At 34.5% G+C, this 19,034-nt stretch overlaps 2 protein-coding genes across 3 annotated transcripts; one reads left to right on the forward strand and one right to left on the reverse strand.

Moving 5' to 3' along the window:
• The first annotated feature begins 8,773 nt into the window (after positions 1–8,773).
• On the forward strand, positions 8,774–10,872 carry LOC140985730 (UDP-glucuronate 4-epimerase 3-like). Its single transcript, XM_073453627.1, has one exon. It carries the CDS (start codon positions 9,095–9,097, stop codon positions 10,400–10,402), a length of 1,308 nt encoding a protein of 435 aa, XP_073309728.1. The 5' UTR covers positions 8,774–9,094; the 3' UTR covers positions 10,403–10,872.
• A 186-nt stretch (positions 10,873–11,058) lies between these two features.
• LOC140985639 (uncharacterized) lies at positions 11,059–15,952 on the reverse strand. Of its 2 annotated transcripts, XR_012176813.1 has the most exons (9): positions 15,704–15,952; positions 15,461–15,595; positions 14,716–14,863; positions 14,220–14,309; positions 13,572–13,626; positions 13,349–13,471; positions 13,068–13,124; positions 12,797–12,972; positions 11,059–11,204 (listed from the first exon to the last, which is right to left on the reverse strand). XR_012176813.1 is itself a non-coding variant. In XM_073453507.1 (8 exons), exons 1-8 carry the CDS (start codon positions 15,874–15,876, stop codon positions 12,848–12,850), a joined length of 906 nt encoding a protein of 301 aa, XP_073309608.1. In that variant the 5' UTR covers positions 15,877–15,952; the 3' UTR covers positions 12,783–12,847. The 2 variants fall into 2 exon arrangements, 1 of the variants encoding a protein (XP_073309608.1); XM_073453507.1 differs by lacking the exon at positions 11,059–11,204 and having other exon boundaries at positions 12,783–12,972.
• Between the last annotated feature and the right edge of the window lie 3,082 nt (positions 15,953–19,034).

Below are 19,034 nucleotides of genomic sequence, written 5' to 3' on the forward strand. Positions count from 1 at the left end.
TATAATATATATTATTTAACTTTTTAAAGTCGGTATATCCTTTTGGACCAGTCAAACGATCAAATTTTTCAAAACATAAAACTTCTATATCTTTGAGTTTTCTACGTCATATCCAAATCTCAAATCATTTGAACTTCATATGAAAATGATATGTCACTATTTACCATTTTACCCTTAAAATTAATTCATTATTTTTCAACTTATCTACGAAAATGCCATTAAAATAAATTGAATATTTTTCAACTTATTTATCAAAATGCCATCAAAGCTATTTTATCAGTGTTTAGTCTCGGGGTCTCACACAACGTGAGAGGGAGATGGATCAGAGTTATCCGAATTGTGATACATTGGTTCGTGCTCGGGGGATACATTGGGATGATTTTGTGAAGCCTCCTGCAGATGTTGTGATGTCCCTTGTTATGAAATTCTATGCAAATTTAAATGTAAAGCACGAGGAATATCACGTAAAGATTAGGAGGCGGATGGTTGCCTTTGACAGTTAGACGATCGACTCACTGTACTCGATGCCCAACTATGACACCGAAGAGTACACGACGTTTGAGAGAGGCCTACCTTTATGAGGAAATCATTACTATACTTTGTGAGTCAGGCACAGTTTGGAAGCTCAATAATCAACAAGCCCCGATCACATTCCCAGCCACGTCTATGAAGAGGGAGACATATAACTGGTATCATTTCGTAGCCTCGAGGTTGATACCATCTGGGCATGTTTCGGATGTGCCGAAGACTAAGGCAGCTTTAGTTTAGTGTATCATCACCGGCAAGACAGTAGATGCCGGCCGGGTGATTATGAGTTCGATCTTGCAGGCTGCTCGGGGCACTTCCACAGTTAGCATGTCCCATTCTACGACCATCACGGATCTCTGTCACATAACGGGGGTTACATGGGAAGACAGTGAGGGAGTGTTGCGGATGAAAGGCGATATCCTACTGGTTGGAGACCTCCCGAGAGACAAGAGACAGAGACAGATCGCTAGTGGTCCGGGCGATGCTTCAGGGAGTGGAGCACAATTGCAGCCCGCCCCACGGGCACCACATGTATGACAGGTAGGTACCGGGAGGGGACAGACCGCCCACGAGCATCTCGATGATCTGAAGTGCATGATGAGGAGACAACGGCGGATCACTCATGAGCACATGGATTATATATGCACGATTTTACTCGTGTGCTTGCACAGTGCTTTCCTGAGACCAGTGCCTCCGACGAGCCATTCTCGCCTCCGCCAGCATTTTCACACCGACCCATCGAGGATGATGACGAGTATGATGAGGATGAGGAGGTCGAGCTGTCAAGCGAGAACAGCGAGTCCTGACGCTCGCTGTACGAGGTATGTGATCTCATATTTTTCTTGGTTTATTACTGTACATTGGGGACAATGCACGTACTTAAGTTTTTTTTTTTTGGGGGGGGGGGGGGGGTGGTGGTTGTGAATTTGTTTGCATGATAAACTTGTTTAATTTTTTTTTTGAGGACTGTATGATTAGTTATTTCTTGCACAACAGTTATAATGTTTTAATTTCATAGGGAATCTAGTCGAGTCGTGTTGGTTTAAAAAAAATTATTTTAATTATTTCTTGCTAGAATCGTTAGAAAAGAGTCATGGATAAGTCATTGTGTGATCGATGATGATAATGAAGTTGTGGTTCTGAAGCACATACGTGTTCATGATAACTTCGGAGTCACATCTTTTGCACTGTCATGTTTTTTGATGCGATCGATGCTTAGAGACAATTTACATTCCTGTGATGTTAAATAGACAATGGAGATCGTGATTTTTAGTGATTCTTGCATGACATCGTAGTTATTTGGGGCGCATAGCGCACTAAAGCGCAAGGGTGTCTTGGGGCCTAAGGCGCGAGGCGTGAGGCGAAGCGCACGCTTTATCGAAGTAAGGCACATATGACACAAATTTTAAAATTCAACATATATAAAATATTTTATACGATTTAAATTAAATACTTTGACAAAGATAAAAAAATAATATAAATAAAAATTCATTAGCAGATAATGTAGCATAAATCATAGCAAAAAAAACAAACTCCAATCATCTAAAATTCATTTGTAAGTCGTAAGTGCATCATGATATATTAACCAAAGAACTTCAAAAATCTAAATCATCAAATTCATCTTCATCCTCCCCAACTGCATCATCATCATCATCATCTCCAGAAGCTGAAGCTCCAGATTTGTATCCTTCTGATTCCTCATCGTTTTTGCCAAAATCAATTTCTTCATCCTCTTCATTGCTATAACGATAGATAGTAGATCTTCTTTTATACGTATTTAATGTACTCGTACTAGCCGCTACTTCTTTTGTATAGGATGTGCCTCGAGATCTAAAATTATAGGCATCTTCATCAACCCCAGAACCTCGTCCAACCTCACCCCAAGTCAAACTATCATCATCAAATACGAGATCATTTTCGTCACCACTATTATTATTTAATCCTCCCATCAACCATTCATTACTATCATCGATATCAGCCAAAGAAATAGGATCAATCATATCACACATATCATATCGGCGCCTCAAAGCCCTGTTATACTTGATGTAAACCAAATCATTCAATTTTTTTGCTCCAGTCTATTTCTTCTTTTGGAATGAAGCTGCACATATTTGGTACAAATTAATTTAGCTTTAAAATAATAAATTTATTTAATATTTCATTAAAGACTAATACTTAGTACTCACATGTTCAAACACACTCCAATTTCGTTCACAAGCAGATGAGCTACAAGTAAGGCTAAGAACTTTCACCACGAACACTTGCAATTCGGGTGTCGAACACCCATAAGCCAACCACCATTCCACTGGTAATTTTGAAACAAAATAAAAAATTGAGCATTAAAACTATTACATATCAATTATCATATAATAAAAATAAAATATTGATTATCTGGTGATTTTTTGTTTCTTTGTCTGACTGCCATGGACATCCCAAAAAGTACTTCGGCCCTTTTATACATTCGCAATTGGTCCATGATCTTATCCTGTAACTCCTCGGTTTCACGCATCCTAGCGATACATTTATACAAACCCGTCACACCTTCATTATCATTTTCTATATTAGAATTTGAGTAGAAGAACTTCGGGTTTAAGAAATGCCTAGCAGCATGTAAAGGTCGATGTAGTTGTATCGTCCACCTATGATCAATTATAGCAAAAATATCTTTATATCTATCCTCTTTGTTATCAAATGAGGCAGCAATAGCTTCTTTAGCCCGATCTATTGCTTCATAAATATAGCCCATTGGAGGTTTTTTTCCCCATCAACCAATCGAAGAACTTTCACCACAGGACCACCTACTTTAACAGCATAAACAATCATATTCCAAAACGAAGGCATTAGTATAACCTCTGCTGTCCGCTTACCTGGTGCCTCCTTTGCAAATCTACTAGTGGTCCATTTCTCAGATGTAAACATTTTTCTCAAACTCGCTTTGTGATTTTGAAACCGCTTTAAAGTCAAAAAAGCGGTTGCAAAACGAGTTTTTCCAGCTCTAACCATATCTTTCTGCCTCGTGAATTCTTTCATCATGTTTAAAACTTGGGGCCTGTTATATATATATCCATTAACCATCATTGCTCTTTCATATACCTTCTTCAAGTGAGGAAGTTTCAAAAATTCTTCAAGCATCAAATCTAAACAATGAGCAGCACATGAAGACCAATATAAGTGAGAATATTGTGCTTCCAAATGACGTCCTGTTCATTAAAATTTAAATGCAATATACAAATTACACATTAGAAGTTACAACTTTAATTTAAATTACATAATTATTTATATAAAGTGATATAACTAATATAAAAATTTAAAAGTTAAAAGTTAGAACCATACCAGCTAAAACATTTGCGCTTTCATTATCAGTAACAATTTGAACCACATTCTTTGCCCCAATTTGTTGCACATATTTGTTGAACAAATCAAACAATTTTGCACTCGTGTGAGAATAGCTCGACCCATCCACTGATTCTATAAACACAGTCCCTCTAGGACCATTTACCAAAAAATTAATCAATGTCCTATTTTTTCTATCAGTCCACCCATCTGCCATCAAAGTGCATCCATATTTAACATGGTCATCCGTGTATTCTTTCAGTATCAATCTTGTATGTTCTAACTCCTTTTTTAAGCATGTAACTCTAACTTCATGATAAGTAGGAGGCTTCACTCCACAACCAAATTGTCCACAGCTTCAATAAATGGTTTAAAACTATCATAATTCACGGCGTTAAAAGGAATACCTGCATCATACATCCATCTAGCGAAATTTTGCACAGCATTCTCTCTCAGTTTCTTCTTATTTTCATCATACAACTTCGCTGTCTTTGCATCTTTTTTCTTTCCTTGCGCTACATTCTCATCAACATCTTGTCGGAAGTATAAATCTATTGGACCAGCTTGTTTTAGTTTATTCCCAGGAAAATTAGGTGCAAGATTAGAACGCTAACCAAATGAAACTGATATAGGTCGTTTCCCTTTTGCCGATATATCTTCTTCAACTTCCAAATCCAAATATTCTTGTTGTTCTGCAACTTCATCAAAGTGAGGAATCGCATCCATTTGATTTTTCAGTTCTTTTTTTTTCGACATATAAGAACTAATTTCTTCTTTCACATGTTCCGGACATTTTGAGCAAGTTTTTGTATTCCTATTGCCTCCGACAAGATGTTGTTTATGTCGATAAATCCTACCATTAGTTGTTTTCCCACAAAAATTGCACTTCACTTTATTGATATTTTTTGGGTCTTCCGGTGTTGCATAATTCCATGCTGGATCTTTTCGCAGGGCTTGTGTTTCAAAATTCGACATTTTTTTCTATAAAAACAGGTTTTATCCTAGAATTCTGCAGTAAGTTACTGAGCTTGAAATACAAAATTAAAAATATAAATACAGAGTACAAATTAAAAAATATAAATATATTGGTGCAATACAATATATTAATTAATCAATTTAATCCAACCACCCGAGAAGCAATGAAAGTAATCAAGTAATAAACCAATATTGAAATCATGCAACAGTAACAGACTTGAGAGTTGAGACTTGAGACAATGTGTGTAGTTTATAATTTGTAAATGATCCTAATAATAAAAGTAAACTGCAACACTGTAAATGATCCTAATAATAAAAGTAAACTGCAACACTACAACAGTTAACAGTATAAGACAAGTCACAAGAATTCTTTTCCTAATCACAGCAACAGTAAGACATCAAGCAAACTAGCAAAGCCATGCAGATTGTACGCCTAGCACAGAGTCACAGACAAATGATCATTGATGATTGAAATTTTATCCATATACAATAAATCCTATATTGTAATCCACAAGGCACAAGACACAAAACCAACTCTTAAATACTCACAGTTTTTGAAGAAGCAAACTAGCACAGATGATGAAAAACAGTAGAACAGAGAGAGACGAAGAGAACCAGAGTGTTTGAGAGTCTGAGACGTAAGAGAAAGTCCGCTGCCCGCTGTGCACTCCAGGAAGAAATTCAGAGACCCGTAAGGAGTAAGGACTTTTGTTTGTAGGGCTTTTTTAAAACATTAAAAAGGGCTTTAAATGTTATTGGGATTTAAATGTTATTGGGCTTGAGACTTGAGTTATATATAATCAATCGCACTGCATACTACCAAAGCGCACAGGCGCTGCGCTTTTCTGCAGCAGCGCGCCTGGGCCAAGGCGTACCTCAGGTGCGTGCTTGTTTAATGTCGTGCGCCTGGGTCATAACCCAGGCGCTCGCCTTTCATAACAATGCATGACATCGATTGATATTTTTGCAAACACAGAGATGATTTAGACAAATATTTTTTAATATCTTTGGGTCTATTTTCATTGTTTATTATCGATTGTTAACCCATTGAGCCTCGAGTTGAGTCAGATGCTTGATTTTTTTTTTTTGTACCTACCTCAGATATAATTTTGATTGAATAGTGCATATGATTGGTTTGTATGAGATAACTAATGGATTCAGAGTAATCTAGAACTTGCTTGAACACTTTTCGAGGTGAAATACGGATAATATGTGACAAAAGAATGATTTAGGCAATCTTTGGAACTGTTTGAGCCTTCGAGCCTACCAAATGAAAATGAATTATCCATAGTGTCCCATTTTGAGCTTGCTAAAAATCAAGTGGAGTGTGTCAATGACAAACAATTAGCCCCCACTTGTATATATTCTATATTTCACAACAACTACCAAATGAAGCTTATACACTTACTATCGAACCTAACTTTGAGATAAATAAGTTCATTGGTGTTGAAATTATTCAATCACTCATTGAAAAGAAAAAGAAAAACAAATGTGTATAAAAGAGTTGAAAAAGAAACAAAAGAAGAAAAAAACATTGAAAAGAATGAATCAAATTGGTGAAGAAAAAAAAATTGAGAAATGGAAGATGTGAATGATGAGAAAATAATAAGTGGATGACGAATGAAATGAGAGTGAAAATGAGTAAAAATGATGAAATTCAAATATTTCTCTCAAATTTTGATTTCCATACCCTTTATTATAGCCATGAGTCGTAGCCTAACGTTATAAACCTACAAGACCTATTAACATTGTCATATTTATGCAATATACTAGTAGAGAAAAGTTGTTCAAATCAAGCTTATGGGTACCTGAGAAACATGGTTAGCAAGTACGGACTTTAATCATTTGCATGTAAACATCTCATTGTTTGATATCATTTTTTTGGTATACTTGCGTTGAACATCTTATTAGCCAAATAATCGCCATTAAAGTCTTTGTGATCTGTGTAAGTGAATTTGTATCTTAATGAAGTGTTGGTTGAATTGAACTGAAGATTTCTTGAGTTTATAAGACGAGTGGGTGTTGTGAATCTATTTGAGCATTCTATTGGGTAAATAAACATTGATATATCACACACGCACGTGACTCTTGAGTAATTTTCAATAACATGAAAATGGATAAGTCAGAGGCCAAGGTCAATATTTGCATATCCATGACTTATAGTTATCAGCATTGATTCTTGATTGAGTTCTTATTTCTATTTTGCTCGGTACTGACAAAAGTTCAATTTTGGGGGGTTTGATAAGTGCAAGAATTGCACTTAATTTATATGAGAATCCATGTGAATTATGTTAGTTTCGGACAAAATTATCTTGGTATTTGTGTTTTTGTGTCATGCAGGAGATGAATATCTATTGGACGGTTGATGGCAATTAGAGGTGTTTTTGATCGTGAAATGATGGTGGACAAGCGCCTCAGCGCCTAGGAAAAAACGCCGCAGCGCTAAGGCTTCAAAAGAGGAAAAGAAGTGCCTAGGCGCCACACTGCAGCGCCTGGATATTCGAACACAAGCGCCGTAGCGCCGCAGCTCCAGAATCACCGAACAACAAGCGTCGGGGCGCTAACACACGCGAAGACTCGAGAACTGGGCTTATTTTGACGGGCTCGAAGGAAATATAAAAGGAAGAATAGGGTTTTTGGAAAGGGGCAGCCGTTTTTGGAGAGAAAAACTGTGAGAGACGAAGATCACACACTATGAGAATAAGATCTGGAACGCAAGGATTAATCACACGACGAAGCTGGGGATAGAGACACCACTTCGGATTTGTTATCTAGCCTTTCGCCCTTTTTGATTTTTTATGTTAAGATATCTAAATCTTCAAACATGCTTTGTTTTTGTTTAAATTTCTCTATGAACTAACGTTTCCATTCTAGAGGATGATGTAACTTTGCTGACACGATAATTTTGACTCAGTTGTTTATATGATTGAATTCATGTTGGTTCAATTGTGTTTCTTAGTTCTTATCGATTTCAATTTACTGGCCATAAATTGTTTGTTATATTATTAATTCTATAATTCGGGAAAGGGACTAGAATTGTGGATCGTAAGGGACACATCGTTAAATGTTTATATTGTTCAGAAGGCGTATAACTTTAGCGAGGCCTAAGTAAGATCATCGTTTGCATATATCATTTGAACTTAGGTTTTTATCAGCAATATTTGAAACGAAGTTTGAATGATACACTTTATTCGTCACTCGAGAAAAGTGAGAATAAAATAATTAAGTGTTCTTGGCTATTAAATGACTGGAATTCATGAATATAAAGACATCCGAGAATAATTATCGTGGAAACTAAGTGAAATCACTCATATAGATATTTTCTCTCATTGATATTTCTCAATTCGGTGATTCGATTAATATTTATTTGCAGTTAATTTATTTTCAGTACACAAATCTGTCTATTGATATTTCTAGATAAAGTCGCGACTATTTTAATTAAAAGCACTGATATATTTTTATATATATACTTCTCGTGGGAACGATATTTTACTCTCTTATTTTAAAACTTGACAACCGCGTGCTTGCGAACAGAAAATGCGCAACAGTTCGAGTCCATTCCCTCAAAAGTAAATGATGTAGCAACCTTAGCCATGATTCATCATGTCCTTCCTCTGAAATTCATCTCCCTAATCGACACCGATGAAAGCACGACACGAGCCTCCATTGACAATTGTAAGTGTGATCCCTCTCCATTGTGTTATTTTGAGATTTTAACGGCCACATGTTCATCTCATATTTAAAATCCATCAGCTTTAACGTTCGAGGTAACAACAAAGGCACAATATAAAAGTTGGGAGATTCAAATAACACACGTGACTAGATGGACGAAATCGGGGGAAATGACAAAATTTAGAGACTTAATTATGAATTATTGCCTTGGTTCACAATCAAACTCAAATCGCATTTGTAACTTTATAAACTAATAGGTAGAGAAAGAAAAAAAATCTGTCCAACGCTAAAGGGAAGACAAATCACCACCAACCACTGGCTCCAAGAAACGAGAACATTCACTGGTCAAAGAAGCGTAAAAGACTCTCCAACACCACCTTGTCCAGGCACCCTTTCCTTTCGTAAACCAATTTTCGACGCAACATGCATCAAATTTAGAGGAAAAAATCAATCTTTTCTCGCTTTCGTTTATTTTTTAACACTAGAAGACCCTGGCAGTTACGTAAGAAATCCAAGAAAGTGACCTTTTCAAGCTTTCTTCATAAAAGTGGCAGTTGCCAAATCTTGAAGTTTTTCTGGGAGGATTATGTTCCAGATTAAGCACATTGACGGCCCTCCATCAACCCCGGGGAAGTTCAAAATGGAGAAGTCTGTATACAATAGGCTGAGGTTACATTCTTGCCTAGCCAAGATCACTTTTTGGTCTTTTGTTTTCCTTGGATTTGTAGTAATATTCTTCTTTAAATCACCCTCCTCTTCACCTCCCGCATCCGCAGATATTTCTAGGAGGTCCCTCAGAACCAGCTCTTATGGAGATGCTAACTGGGAGAAAAGGGTAAGAGCCTCTGCTAAAATCAGGTCAAGAAATGGGATTTGTGTTCTGGTCACAGGGGCTGCTGGTTTTGTAGGTTCTCATGTCTCCTCCGCCCTTAAACGGCGGGGAGATGGTGTTTTAGGACTTGATAATTTCAATGATTATTATGATCCTATACTTAAGAGGGCGCGGCAAGAGCTCTTAGAGCGCAATGGGGTGTACATTGTAGAGGGTGATATCAATGATGTTTCCCTGTTGAAGAAGCTTTTTGAACTTGTGGTCTTCACGCATGTTATGCATTTGGCAGCGCAGGCCGGTGTTCGGTATGCAATGGAGAATCCCAGCTCCTATGTGCATAGCAACATCGCCGGCTTTGTTAGCTTGCTTGAGGTTAGCAAGAGTGCCAATCCTCAGCCTGCAATCGTGTGGGCGTCAAGTAGTTCTGTCTATGGATTGAATACTAAAGTGCCCTTCTCGGAGAGGGATAGGACTGATCAGCCTGCTAGTCTCTATGCTGCAACTAAGAAGGCTGGTGAGGAGATTGCACATACTTATAACCATATATATGGGCTATCACTCACTGGATTGAGGTTCTTTACTGTTTATGGACCTTGGGGTAGGCCAGATATGGCATACTTCTTTTTTAGTAGGGATATTCTGAAGGGGAAGTCAATTCCCATCTTTGAGGCTGCTGACCATGGCACAGTGGCAAGGGACTTTACTTACATAGATGATATTGTAAAGGGTTGTCTGGCTTCATTGGATACTTCCGAGAAGAATACCGGTAGCGGTGGCAAGAAAAAGGGGCCAGCTCAATTACGGGTTTTCAATTTGGGAAACACAGCTCCTGTGCCTGTTGCAGATCTTGTGAGCATTTTGGAGAGATTGCTCAAGGTGAAGGCAAAGAGGTTGGTGATGAAGTTACCAAGGAATGGGGATGTACAATTTACACATGCCAACATAAGCTTGGCTCAAAGGGAGCTCGGGTATAAGCCTTCGACAGACCTTCAAACAGGGTTGAAGAAATTTACCCGATGGTACCTCGGTTACTATAGTAACGGGAACAAGAGTGCACAGTGATATTTTTTTTCCTCAGTCGTGCCATAGGATGATTCTATCCTCGTTCTTTTTTATTCTTCTATTGTATGTCAACATATCCATATTTGTCACCCAGCCAATCCATTTTGTACATATCATGATGGTATCATCTTAGGAGGAAGTTCCTGACCCGGTGAGGAACTTTTTGCGTTGGGTGGACGTTGGTTGGTATCATGTTCTGCTCTTCATGGAAGGACTAATTGATTCTTGTCTCTCAAGGACAATTTTTGTAGTTTAATCTTTGTAGAATTCGCGAATGATGGTGCAATTTTCCAATGAATGGATGAGTATATATCAGGAGTTTCGTTCAAATAAAACAGCACATACAGTTCTCGTATAATGATTGTTATGCATAAAACTTGAAAGACCATAGAATCCATTATTTGGATGGATTACAACTAGTCTAGATTGTATTTGTTTCTCAATTTGATTGGCAATTTCTTTTATCAATTAACGTATTCTCCACATTGACTCTCTTCCACCAGCTTATTTACTACTACCTGTTCTTGGCTATCGTAGGTGCACCAGTAAGTTAAAAGTCAATTTTCTGTCATTTAAGTAATTAAAATTATTAAAACTTACATATAACATTGTCAATCTTAATTGATTTAAACTGAAAACATAACATGATTCACTATACTGCATGATTTATTTGTGGTATTTATGAATTTTCCTTGCATAACTTTGTACACGAATAAAGAAAATTTACAACGTTGATCCACGTGCAGAGAGAACAAATGTCATAAAGCTCAAGAATTAGTAATCTTTCTCTAAACAAGTTCAGCTTTTAATTATTTAGAGGGTGTATTGGTTATAAATTTTTAATGATTTTTAATTACTTTTTTAAATGATAGATTTTTGTGGAGTATATGGATTTTTATTGACTTTGATATAATCTCATAAAATTGTAAAACAAATTTCATAAACTCTTATAGACTTTTTTTCAAAATTTTTGTTGACTTTATAAACATTTTCATAAAATTATGTAAATTCTGTAATTTATAATTGTGATTTATTTTTTATTAAATTTTTTAAAATAATTATTGAACATAAATAATCTCTTCAATTTTAAATTATTTTTTATTTATGAATGTAAATGAATTTTACTTTCTTAAAAGTTAAATCAATTTAATTTGTGAAAAACGACAAACGAACTATCCAATTTATTGAAATCAAAATTTCAATTCTTTATGTCAATTCAATGAACAATATTTTTATAAGTTCATAATAAAAGTTTATTAAAAGAACAATCAAAATAATGATTAGTCTTTTATATAAAAAAAATCTAATCACTGTTGACAATTTGATCAACATCGCACCACATTTTATTGGCTATGGTATCTCTCCATGCATTTTCATTTACTCATTGTTGTTCTTGAGTATCAAATAAATGATCAAAGTTTTCACCTTCATAAACTTGTTCCGATAAAGACAATTGAGCTTCATTATCTGGTTCAATTTGAAATTCATCAAATCGACACTTCTTTCGAAGAAAATTGTATAATCCAGTACAAGCCAATACAAGCTCTGTTTGGGTCGTATATGGAAATGGATGAGTCATCTTGAATATTTTGAACCATGATTTAATTAAATATACCAAATGTTCACTCGATAACATTCTTCAAATAAGCATGACGATGAACAACTCTTTAGCATCTTCAGGGTGACGACATTGACCTGTGGATTCTTAAATATGATAGATAACATACATCTCGAAAAGACACCAACAGTTGACGTCGATTTGGATATCCACTAAATACTATTTACCCATCAAATCATATTTGTAGAGTTAATTAACTAATGAATAATATACATAATCTTTGAAAATTACAAAAATATAAATAGTCATGTAATATGCAAACAATATGTCAAATAAAAAAAAATTTACTTATTAAAAATAATTATTATTTTTAATTTACAGGTCAATAAAATATTATAATTTTTTTATTTTGTAGCGTAATAATTTTTTAAAATTTTAATAAATATAATTTTAAATTTTATGATGATTTATTGTTTGGGAGAGTACGCGAGTTTGATAGATTTCTCAATTAAATGTACATCCAAATCTTTAGATTGAATCAAAACTTTTTTTGACATTTTATTACTGTACCTTAAGCTATAATTCTTATAGCTAATAAAATCCTATGAAGTCATTAAAAATCTATTGACATTTTGAATACATATAGACTTTTGTAGAGTTTTTAAAACTCAAGTTTGAATACCACATGACTTTTTAAAATTTTACAAAAGTTTACAATAAATATCACTAAACTTTTATAGAGTATATAAAAATCTAGTTTGAATACCTCTAGATTTTTAAACTCCATAAAAATCATTAAAAGTCTAAAACCAATACACCCCCTTGAAGTGAGGAACAGGGGAGGTCTCATATGTCATGGACGAGTAAAGACATTGTTCATTCCCAATCTAAAACGGTATAGGCTCTCTCTTCGGCCAAGATTCTATCTTCAAAAAGTACTTCATGGGCACCACTCCGCCAAAGCCCTCGGTTAAAATCACCCGATTGTCGGATATGTAAAGCTTCATCCCCTCTAGAAGAAAAGAAATTGAGAAACGATAATAAATAAAGCTCAAAAGCTAATTATTGGAATAATCAGTTGCGACTTGCGAGTCATTAAATTAGTACCTTCCATAGCTTTTCTTACGTCAAGAAATATCAACATGTTAATATCACGTCTCATACCTGAAATTTGAATGGCAACAAACATATAACAGAGGCAGATAAAAGTTTTTCCAAGCAAATAAACATTGAATCCCCGTGATACTTGGATACAGACACATTGAGGTTGATTCATAAACATAGATGGACCTATCTATGTTATATTGTATTCATAGAAGAGAATGTTGTTTCAGAGCAAAAAAAGTACGAAAATTTTCAACATGCTATTCTAGCATAAAATATAATACCGCTAATAACTTCTCCATCTGTTGGCAAGCCGCAAGAGAAATGTACATGTAATCTCTTCATGCGTTTGAGGCCCTGCTCTAAAATCGACTGCAAGTTCCTCCTGTAAGTTCCATGTACACAAACTGCGCTTTATCACAAAGGCAGACACACTTAGAAAAAGATGAAAGAAGCACGTCTCATTAAAGAAGTGAAAAAAGGGAAACCACAGTTGAAATGTATAACCTGGAATTTCCTCAGGGGAAAGTATGAGTTTTAACAAGCTTTCTGTTTCAACAGTCTGTAAGGGTATTAGAAGGAGGAAACAATGAATTAAGAAGGCATGACGCCAATTGTAGAAGAGAAAACAAGATACAATTCTAAACTAGCATCAATGTACGTGTAGGGAATGAAATAAAATTGTGCCTGCATAGAATTTTTTGTTCAACGGTAATAGAGAAAACTGCAACACATCTTGGCATCATGCAAGTTGGACTCGATCGAGAAGCAGCTATTATATGCACTTTCAGCTCAACATAAATCAAACCAAGGTATTTCGCAACAAATCCAGTTGTCATTATCAGTCCACTACCGAGTGACAGGCATGTATGAGTGTTTAATAAAATCAAAGAAGGTTTGGATGTAAATTGTACGTTTTTTAAATAAATAAAAATAATGGATCATATACAAATTGCAATTCCAAAATATTTCTAGCAGAATAGGTCCATCCCTGCGAAGTCGCAAATTACCCCGAGGAAACTTCATTCCAACAACTAACAGGAGTTGAAGCAGTAAATAGAATTCAGCTCCCAGTATATACTTTAAAATAATAATGCTCTTCTAGACACGTATCAAAATGTAGCCCTGGTTGCAAACTTTGAGGAGATATGTCACCTCTATCGTGTGACCTTGGTTTGCGCGTATTAACAGCTCCCCACTTTCTTCCAGCAGGCTAAACCGTTGCTTGTTGTCCCTCCTAACCACCTGTAAACATGTTGTAAAAAGTAAAATCAATCTTGCAAAAATGGTACTATATGACACACTGACATACGATATGCCAATGCACTTAAATGATCGGATACTGTCATAAGCCAAAAGACAATCTTTGGAAGCCATCTCTTATTTAATAACTGGTAGCCATTTGACAAAAAAGGACTCTTCAAGAAAGTATGTCATTTGTATTAGATAATTTCCTCATTCCAAGAAATGAAAAACAAGACATCACTCGTTGAGATGAAATACTACAGAAAAAAGGTAAAAACATGCTAAAACATTTCCAATGCAACAGCGTCAAAGTGTTGGCATAACTACAGTATAAATGAATATAATCCATTTAATCTCGATTAATGGACATCTTAACTTAGCACACAAACAGAATAAAAACTCAAACCTCTCTAACATCGGCAATATCATGTGATTGTAATAGCATATTGGCAAAAGTTTTCAGATTTAGCTTCAGCAAATCTTGGACTTTGACATATCCATCACTCCTCATATCTAACTTCAATTCGGAAGCCATGTGCCGCAGTATACGTGTTCTGAAATGTAAATAACAAACAGTTAATGATAGAAAATAATAAGCTGTATGATATCTCCAACCAATGCACATTCATGCATAATCTTTGGCTTTAATTTGTGTGCTGTCAGCACCTCAAAATTATTGGCGATTGATCAAGGCAACAAGCATTAATACCTAAAAGACCTAATCAAATCTGGAAAATTAAATGCAAATACTCATCTTCCAAGATATCAGTTTTTCGTTGCAAAATATTAGCACATAAAAAGCCAGAGAAAAAAGTGAAAATCAATCAATATAACAAGAATTATACCACTTTACGAACATAAACTGGTCATCAAAACCTTCACACAAACTCTTTTCCGAAATTTCAATAACACAACATGAAAAGGAATTGCCATTGGAAACGGAATGAATCAAAAGTATTACTATTTCCCTCCTGATTCCTTCTCATAAAAAGTCCAGTCTTTCTTTACAACCAATTCCCCTATTCATTTTTTTTATAGGCCCTCTTTCTTTTCCATAAAAGAAGTCTAGTTTTAAAGCATCGATAATACTAAAAGAGAGTCATGAGCTAATCAAGAAACAAAAAGATAAAAGAGTGTAGATAGCTGCGTACAAGAGTCTGCCTAGAGCATCGATTTTATCTTTTCCGGAAGAACCGCTGCCACCTCCGTATCTACCGCCGCGACCCTTCGATCTTTCCTCAGTATCTTTGATCTCCAGTCCTCTTCTTCTTCCTCCACCTCCACCTCTGCCATGAATGACGGCACAAATTCGATGAGATACTGATAATTAGTGGCCAAAACAAACAGTCGGAGTTGTCAAGGGAAAAAAGAGGAAATATAGAACAAAAATATACCTTGATGCAGTGAAATAGGGGTTTCCGGTGGTGGGATTTTGACGATTCTCCATCAAAGTCAAGAGCCGGAATCTGGAACGCAGCAGAGAAGGAGAGGCAATGAGGAGGATTGGATTTGTAAGAGGGCAGTAGAGCGGAATCCGCATGCCACAGCATGTTAGTGAAGCCCACATCTAGTTTTTGCACCTGATTTCTATTCGACGTATCAAAATTGGTCCTCAGGCCTTGCATTTTATTTTATTTTTTTGGTTTTTTTAATACAAGTATTTGTTTTTAATAATCATTTAATTATAAATAATTAAAATAACAATATAATTTATAACTAAATTGAAATACATAATTCAAACAATGATTTAACTAAGGCTGTCAATCGGGTTAGGTGAGTCGAATTTCGGGTCAACCCTCGAATTTTTTTTTTCAACCCGAACCAACTCGAAAACTTTCAACCCAAACACGAACCTGTCTAACCAACATAACCCGAATTTTATTTATTTTTTAAAAAAATAATAATGAAAAAAATTCGAAAAAATAAAAATAATAATAATATTTTAATTTAAACACATAATAACAAAATTTTCGATTTAAATTTGAAAATTTAATTGTAAAAAATTAAAAGTATATTTATCAAATCAAATAAACAATTGTTAAAAAAATAAAAAATATACAAAATAAATATTAAATATAAATATACAATAAATTTTGTTCAAACATACAATATATAAAAATATATGTAATATTTTCAAAAAAAAAAAGTTTTCGGATCAACCCGTGACTTAACCCGAAACCCGTCTAACCTGACACTAACCCGAACCCGAAAACCCCAATCCGAACTTGATTTTTTTTCGTATCGTGTTATTGGGTCGTGTTACATTTTGTCACCCTTTAATTTAACTCACCCTCCATTGTTGTCGTACGGAGACCAATTAGCTCGCTGCTTCGTCATGTCGATTTCGAATTAGTCAGAGAGACGCGAAAAAGAACGCGAAGATTAATGTTTTGAGCTATGGCGCCGCAATGTCTTTTTTCTCAAGAAAAGTAAGTGGGCCTCGCTTGTTGGGCTCCAGAAAACTGATTTTCCTATTGGTAAGCTTTGGGCGTTTCGCACACTTGCCAGAATATTGGTGACATTTTTTTTCCTTATATATTTTGGTACATATATTTTGGTTGTGCATAATTTCCAATTTAATGATTTTTTTTTTGCAGAAATTTTATATTTTTATTCAATTAAACGACTGTTTTTATTCTTTCCTCCTCGGATCTTGTGTGCATGCCTCTCCTATCAGAACAAATCCAAGAATTAGAGTAGTAGTATGTTTGAACTTAATATAATAAATTATATATATAACAAAAAAAATTCATTTCATTGTACTGTTCAATGAAATTGTGCCCAAAAATTAATAATGAGGGTTTGACTTTGGGTGCGGAAAGGGTGGTATTTAGTGTGATAAGTAAAAAACTTGCATAGATAATACAAAAAAATTAGGATGAGCTACACTCAAAACTGACCTAAACCAGATCTGTCACCGCATCGGGTATCTTGTTTGTAGTTTATTACATTTATCTCGTAGAATTGAATGAAAGTTCTCCTACCAAATAAAAACTGCTAGTATTTGCTTTAAAAATTCCCATGTATTCTCTCCAATATTGTACCAAGTTATTGTTTCCATAAAAATGTTTGATATTCAAAAATATCTTTTTTTTCTAATAATATATTACATTGTGTACAAGCATCTTACGTGCTTATTCATTATTAGTAATAGTTACTCTACACACGCGATGCAGGTATCATCATATAAATCACATAAAACATTTGAACTTACAAGTTTGAGGCTTGACGACTGAGCTTTCAGGAGTTGATGGTGGCACAACCCTTCACAGGACCTTTGCTCTGATACCAACTGAAACGTCTGCTATTCGTTTTCTTAAAACGTGCTAGAAATTTGTTTTTCTCCTTAATCTCCATAATTCAAAATATACATATATATATTTATAAATACTTTAAAATACCTCGACACCATTTTTAAAATAAAACAACCAACTAACATTTGAAAATAAAATGAAAATAGTTTGAAGCATAAAATCTTCCTACGCTTTACCAAACCTAAAAACATAATTTGAAAAGTATAGCACATACTATATCCTCTCAAAAACCACTCATAAACATAAATAAATAGTTGTAAAAATATTCTTAACATAAATCAAAATCATAAACTAGTGCGGAAAACTAGCGTCGGTCCTCGAATCATGTGCACCTTCAGTCTAGCAAAGTCAACCATCAAGACTTCCATAAACATTATTATCATAATTACCTGCATCAATCACACCTAGTGAGTCTAAAGACTCAACACACCATAATCTTGTTAACAAGTAATACAAATACAGATCACATGCAACAGTGAAAAATACTTGTACTTAAAATATCGTTTTCATGAAGATGCATAAAACTTTAAAAATAAACATTTTCAAGATGCATAAACTTTAAATATACCATTTTAATAATGATACATCAACTTTAAACAATAAAGTTTCCATAAACTTTTCATAAACGTTTTCGTAAACATTTTCATATCATCATAAACATATTCATATTCATTCCATATCCATATCCATATTCGTATCAACATATTCATATTCGTATTTATATTTTTTTGTTAAATTCAGATCGATAATTGTGACTCGTATTCGTATTCGTATTGGGCGATGGATCCATCTAGAGAAAGCCACAGTACTGGGCGACGGGGACATCAGCAACACTCTCACCGATCAACTGAGCATTGGCCAAAGTATTAACATATTAACGTATTCGTACTCGTATCCATGGAAACACGATAGTCGGGCTCTCACTGGGACCATAACCCTCACGATATCTCCAACATATTTTGTCACAATTACTTCACTTCCTTCAACGTTTCATATTCTCATCACTTAATAAAAATTAAACATGCATATATCGTTTTTCTTTTTAAACCAAGCATGCAACATATCTTTTAAATGTCAATATCAAATCATAAAAATCTGTAAACATTTAAAAATCATAATTTAACATATTAAAATCATAACCATCCATAAAAATTTTAAAATAAACATTCTAACAGATTAAAAATTCGTAAACATTTAAAATAAACGTTTTAACATATAAAAATCATAAAAAACCATAAATGTTTTAAAATAAATATTTTAACATATTAAAAATTCATAAACATTTAAAATGACATTTTAACATCATAAACATTTAAAATAACATTTTGACATATCAAATCATAAATATTTAAAATAAATATTTTGATATATTAAATCATAAACATTTAAAATAAAAATTTTGACATATAAA

The sequence above is a fragment of the Primulina huaijiensis genome, chromosome 10 (genome assembly GCF_012295235.1).
Source record: "Primulina huaijiensis isolate GDHJ02 chromosome 10, ASM1229523v2, whole genome shotgun sequence".
Taxonomy (NCBI): Eukaryota; Viridiplantae; Streptophyta; class Magnoliopsida; order Lamiales; family Gesneriaceae; genus Primulina; species Primulina huaijiensis.

Coding starts and splice junctions, on each gene's coding strand:
- LOC140985639 (XM_073453507.1), bottom strand. CDS start 15,876: ATGTGGGCTTCACTAACATGCTGTGGCATGCGGATTCCGCTCTACTGC. Junction 13,125..13,348: donor AGATGGAGAAGTTATTAGCG/GTATTATATTTT, acceptor TTCAAATTTCAG/GTATGAGACGTGATATTAAC. Junction 12,973..13,067: donor CGTAAGAAAAGCTATGGAAG/GTACTAATTTAA, acceptor CTTTTCTTCTAG/AGGGGATGAAGCTTTACATA.
- LOC140985730 (XM_073453627.1), top strand. CDS start 9,095: ATGTTCCAGATTAAGCACATTGACGGCCCTCCATCAACCCCGGGGAAG.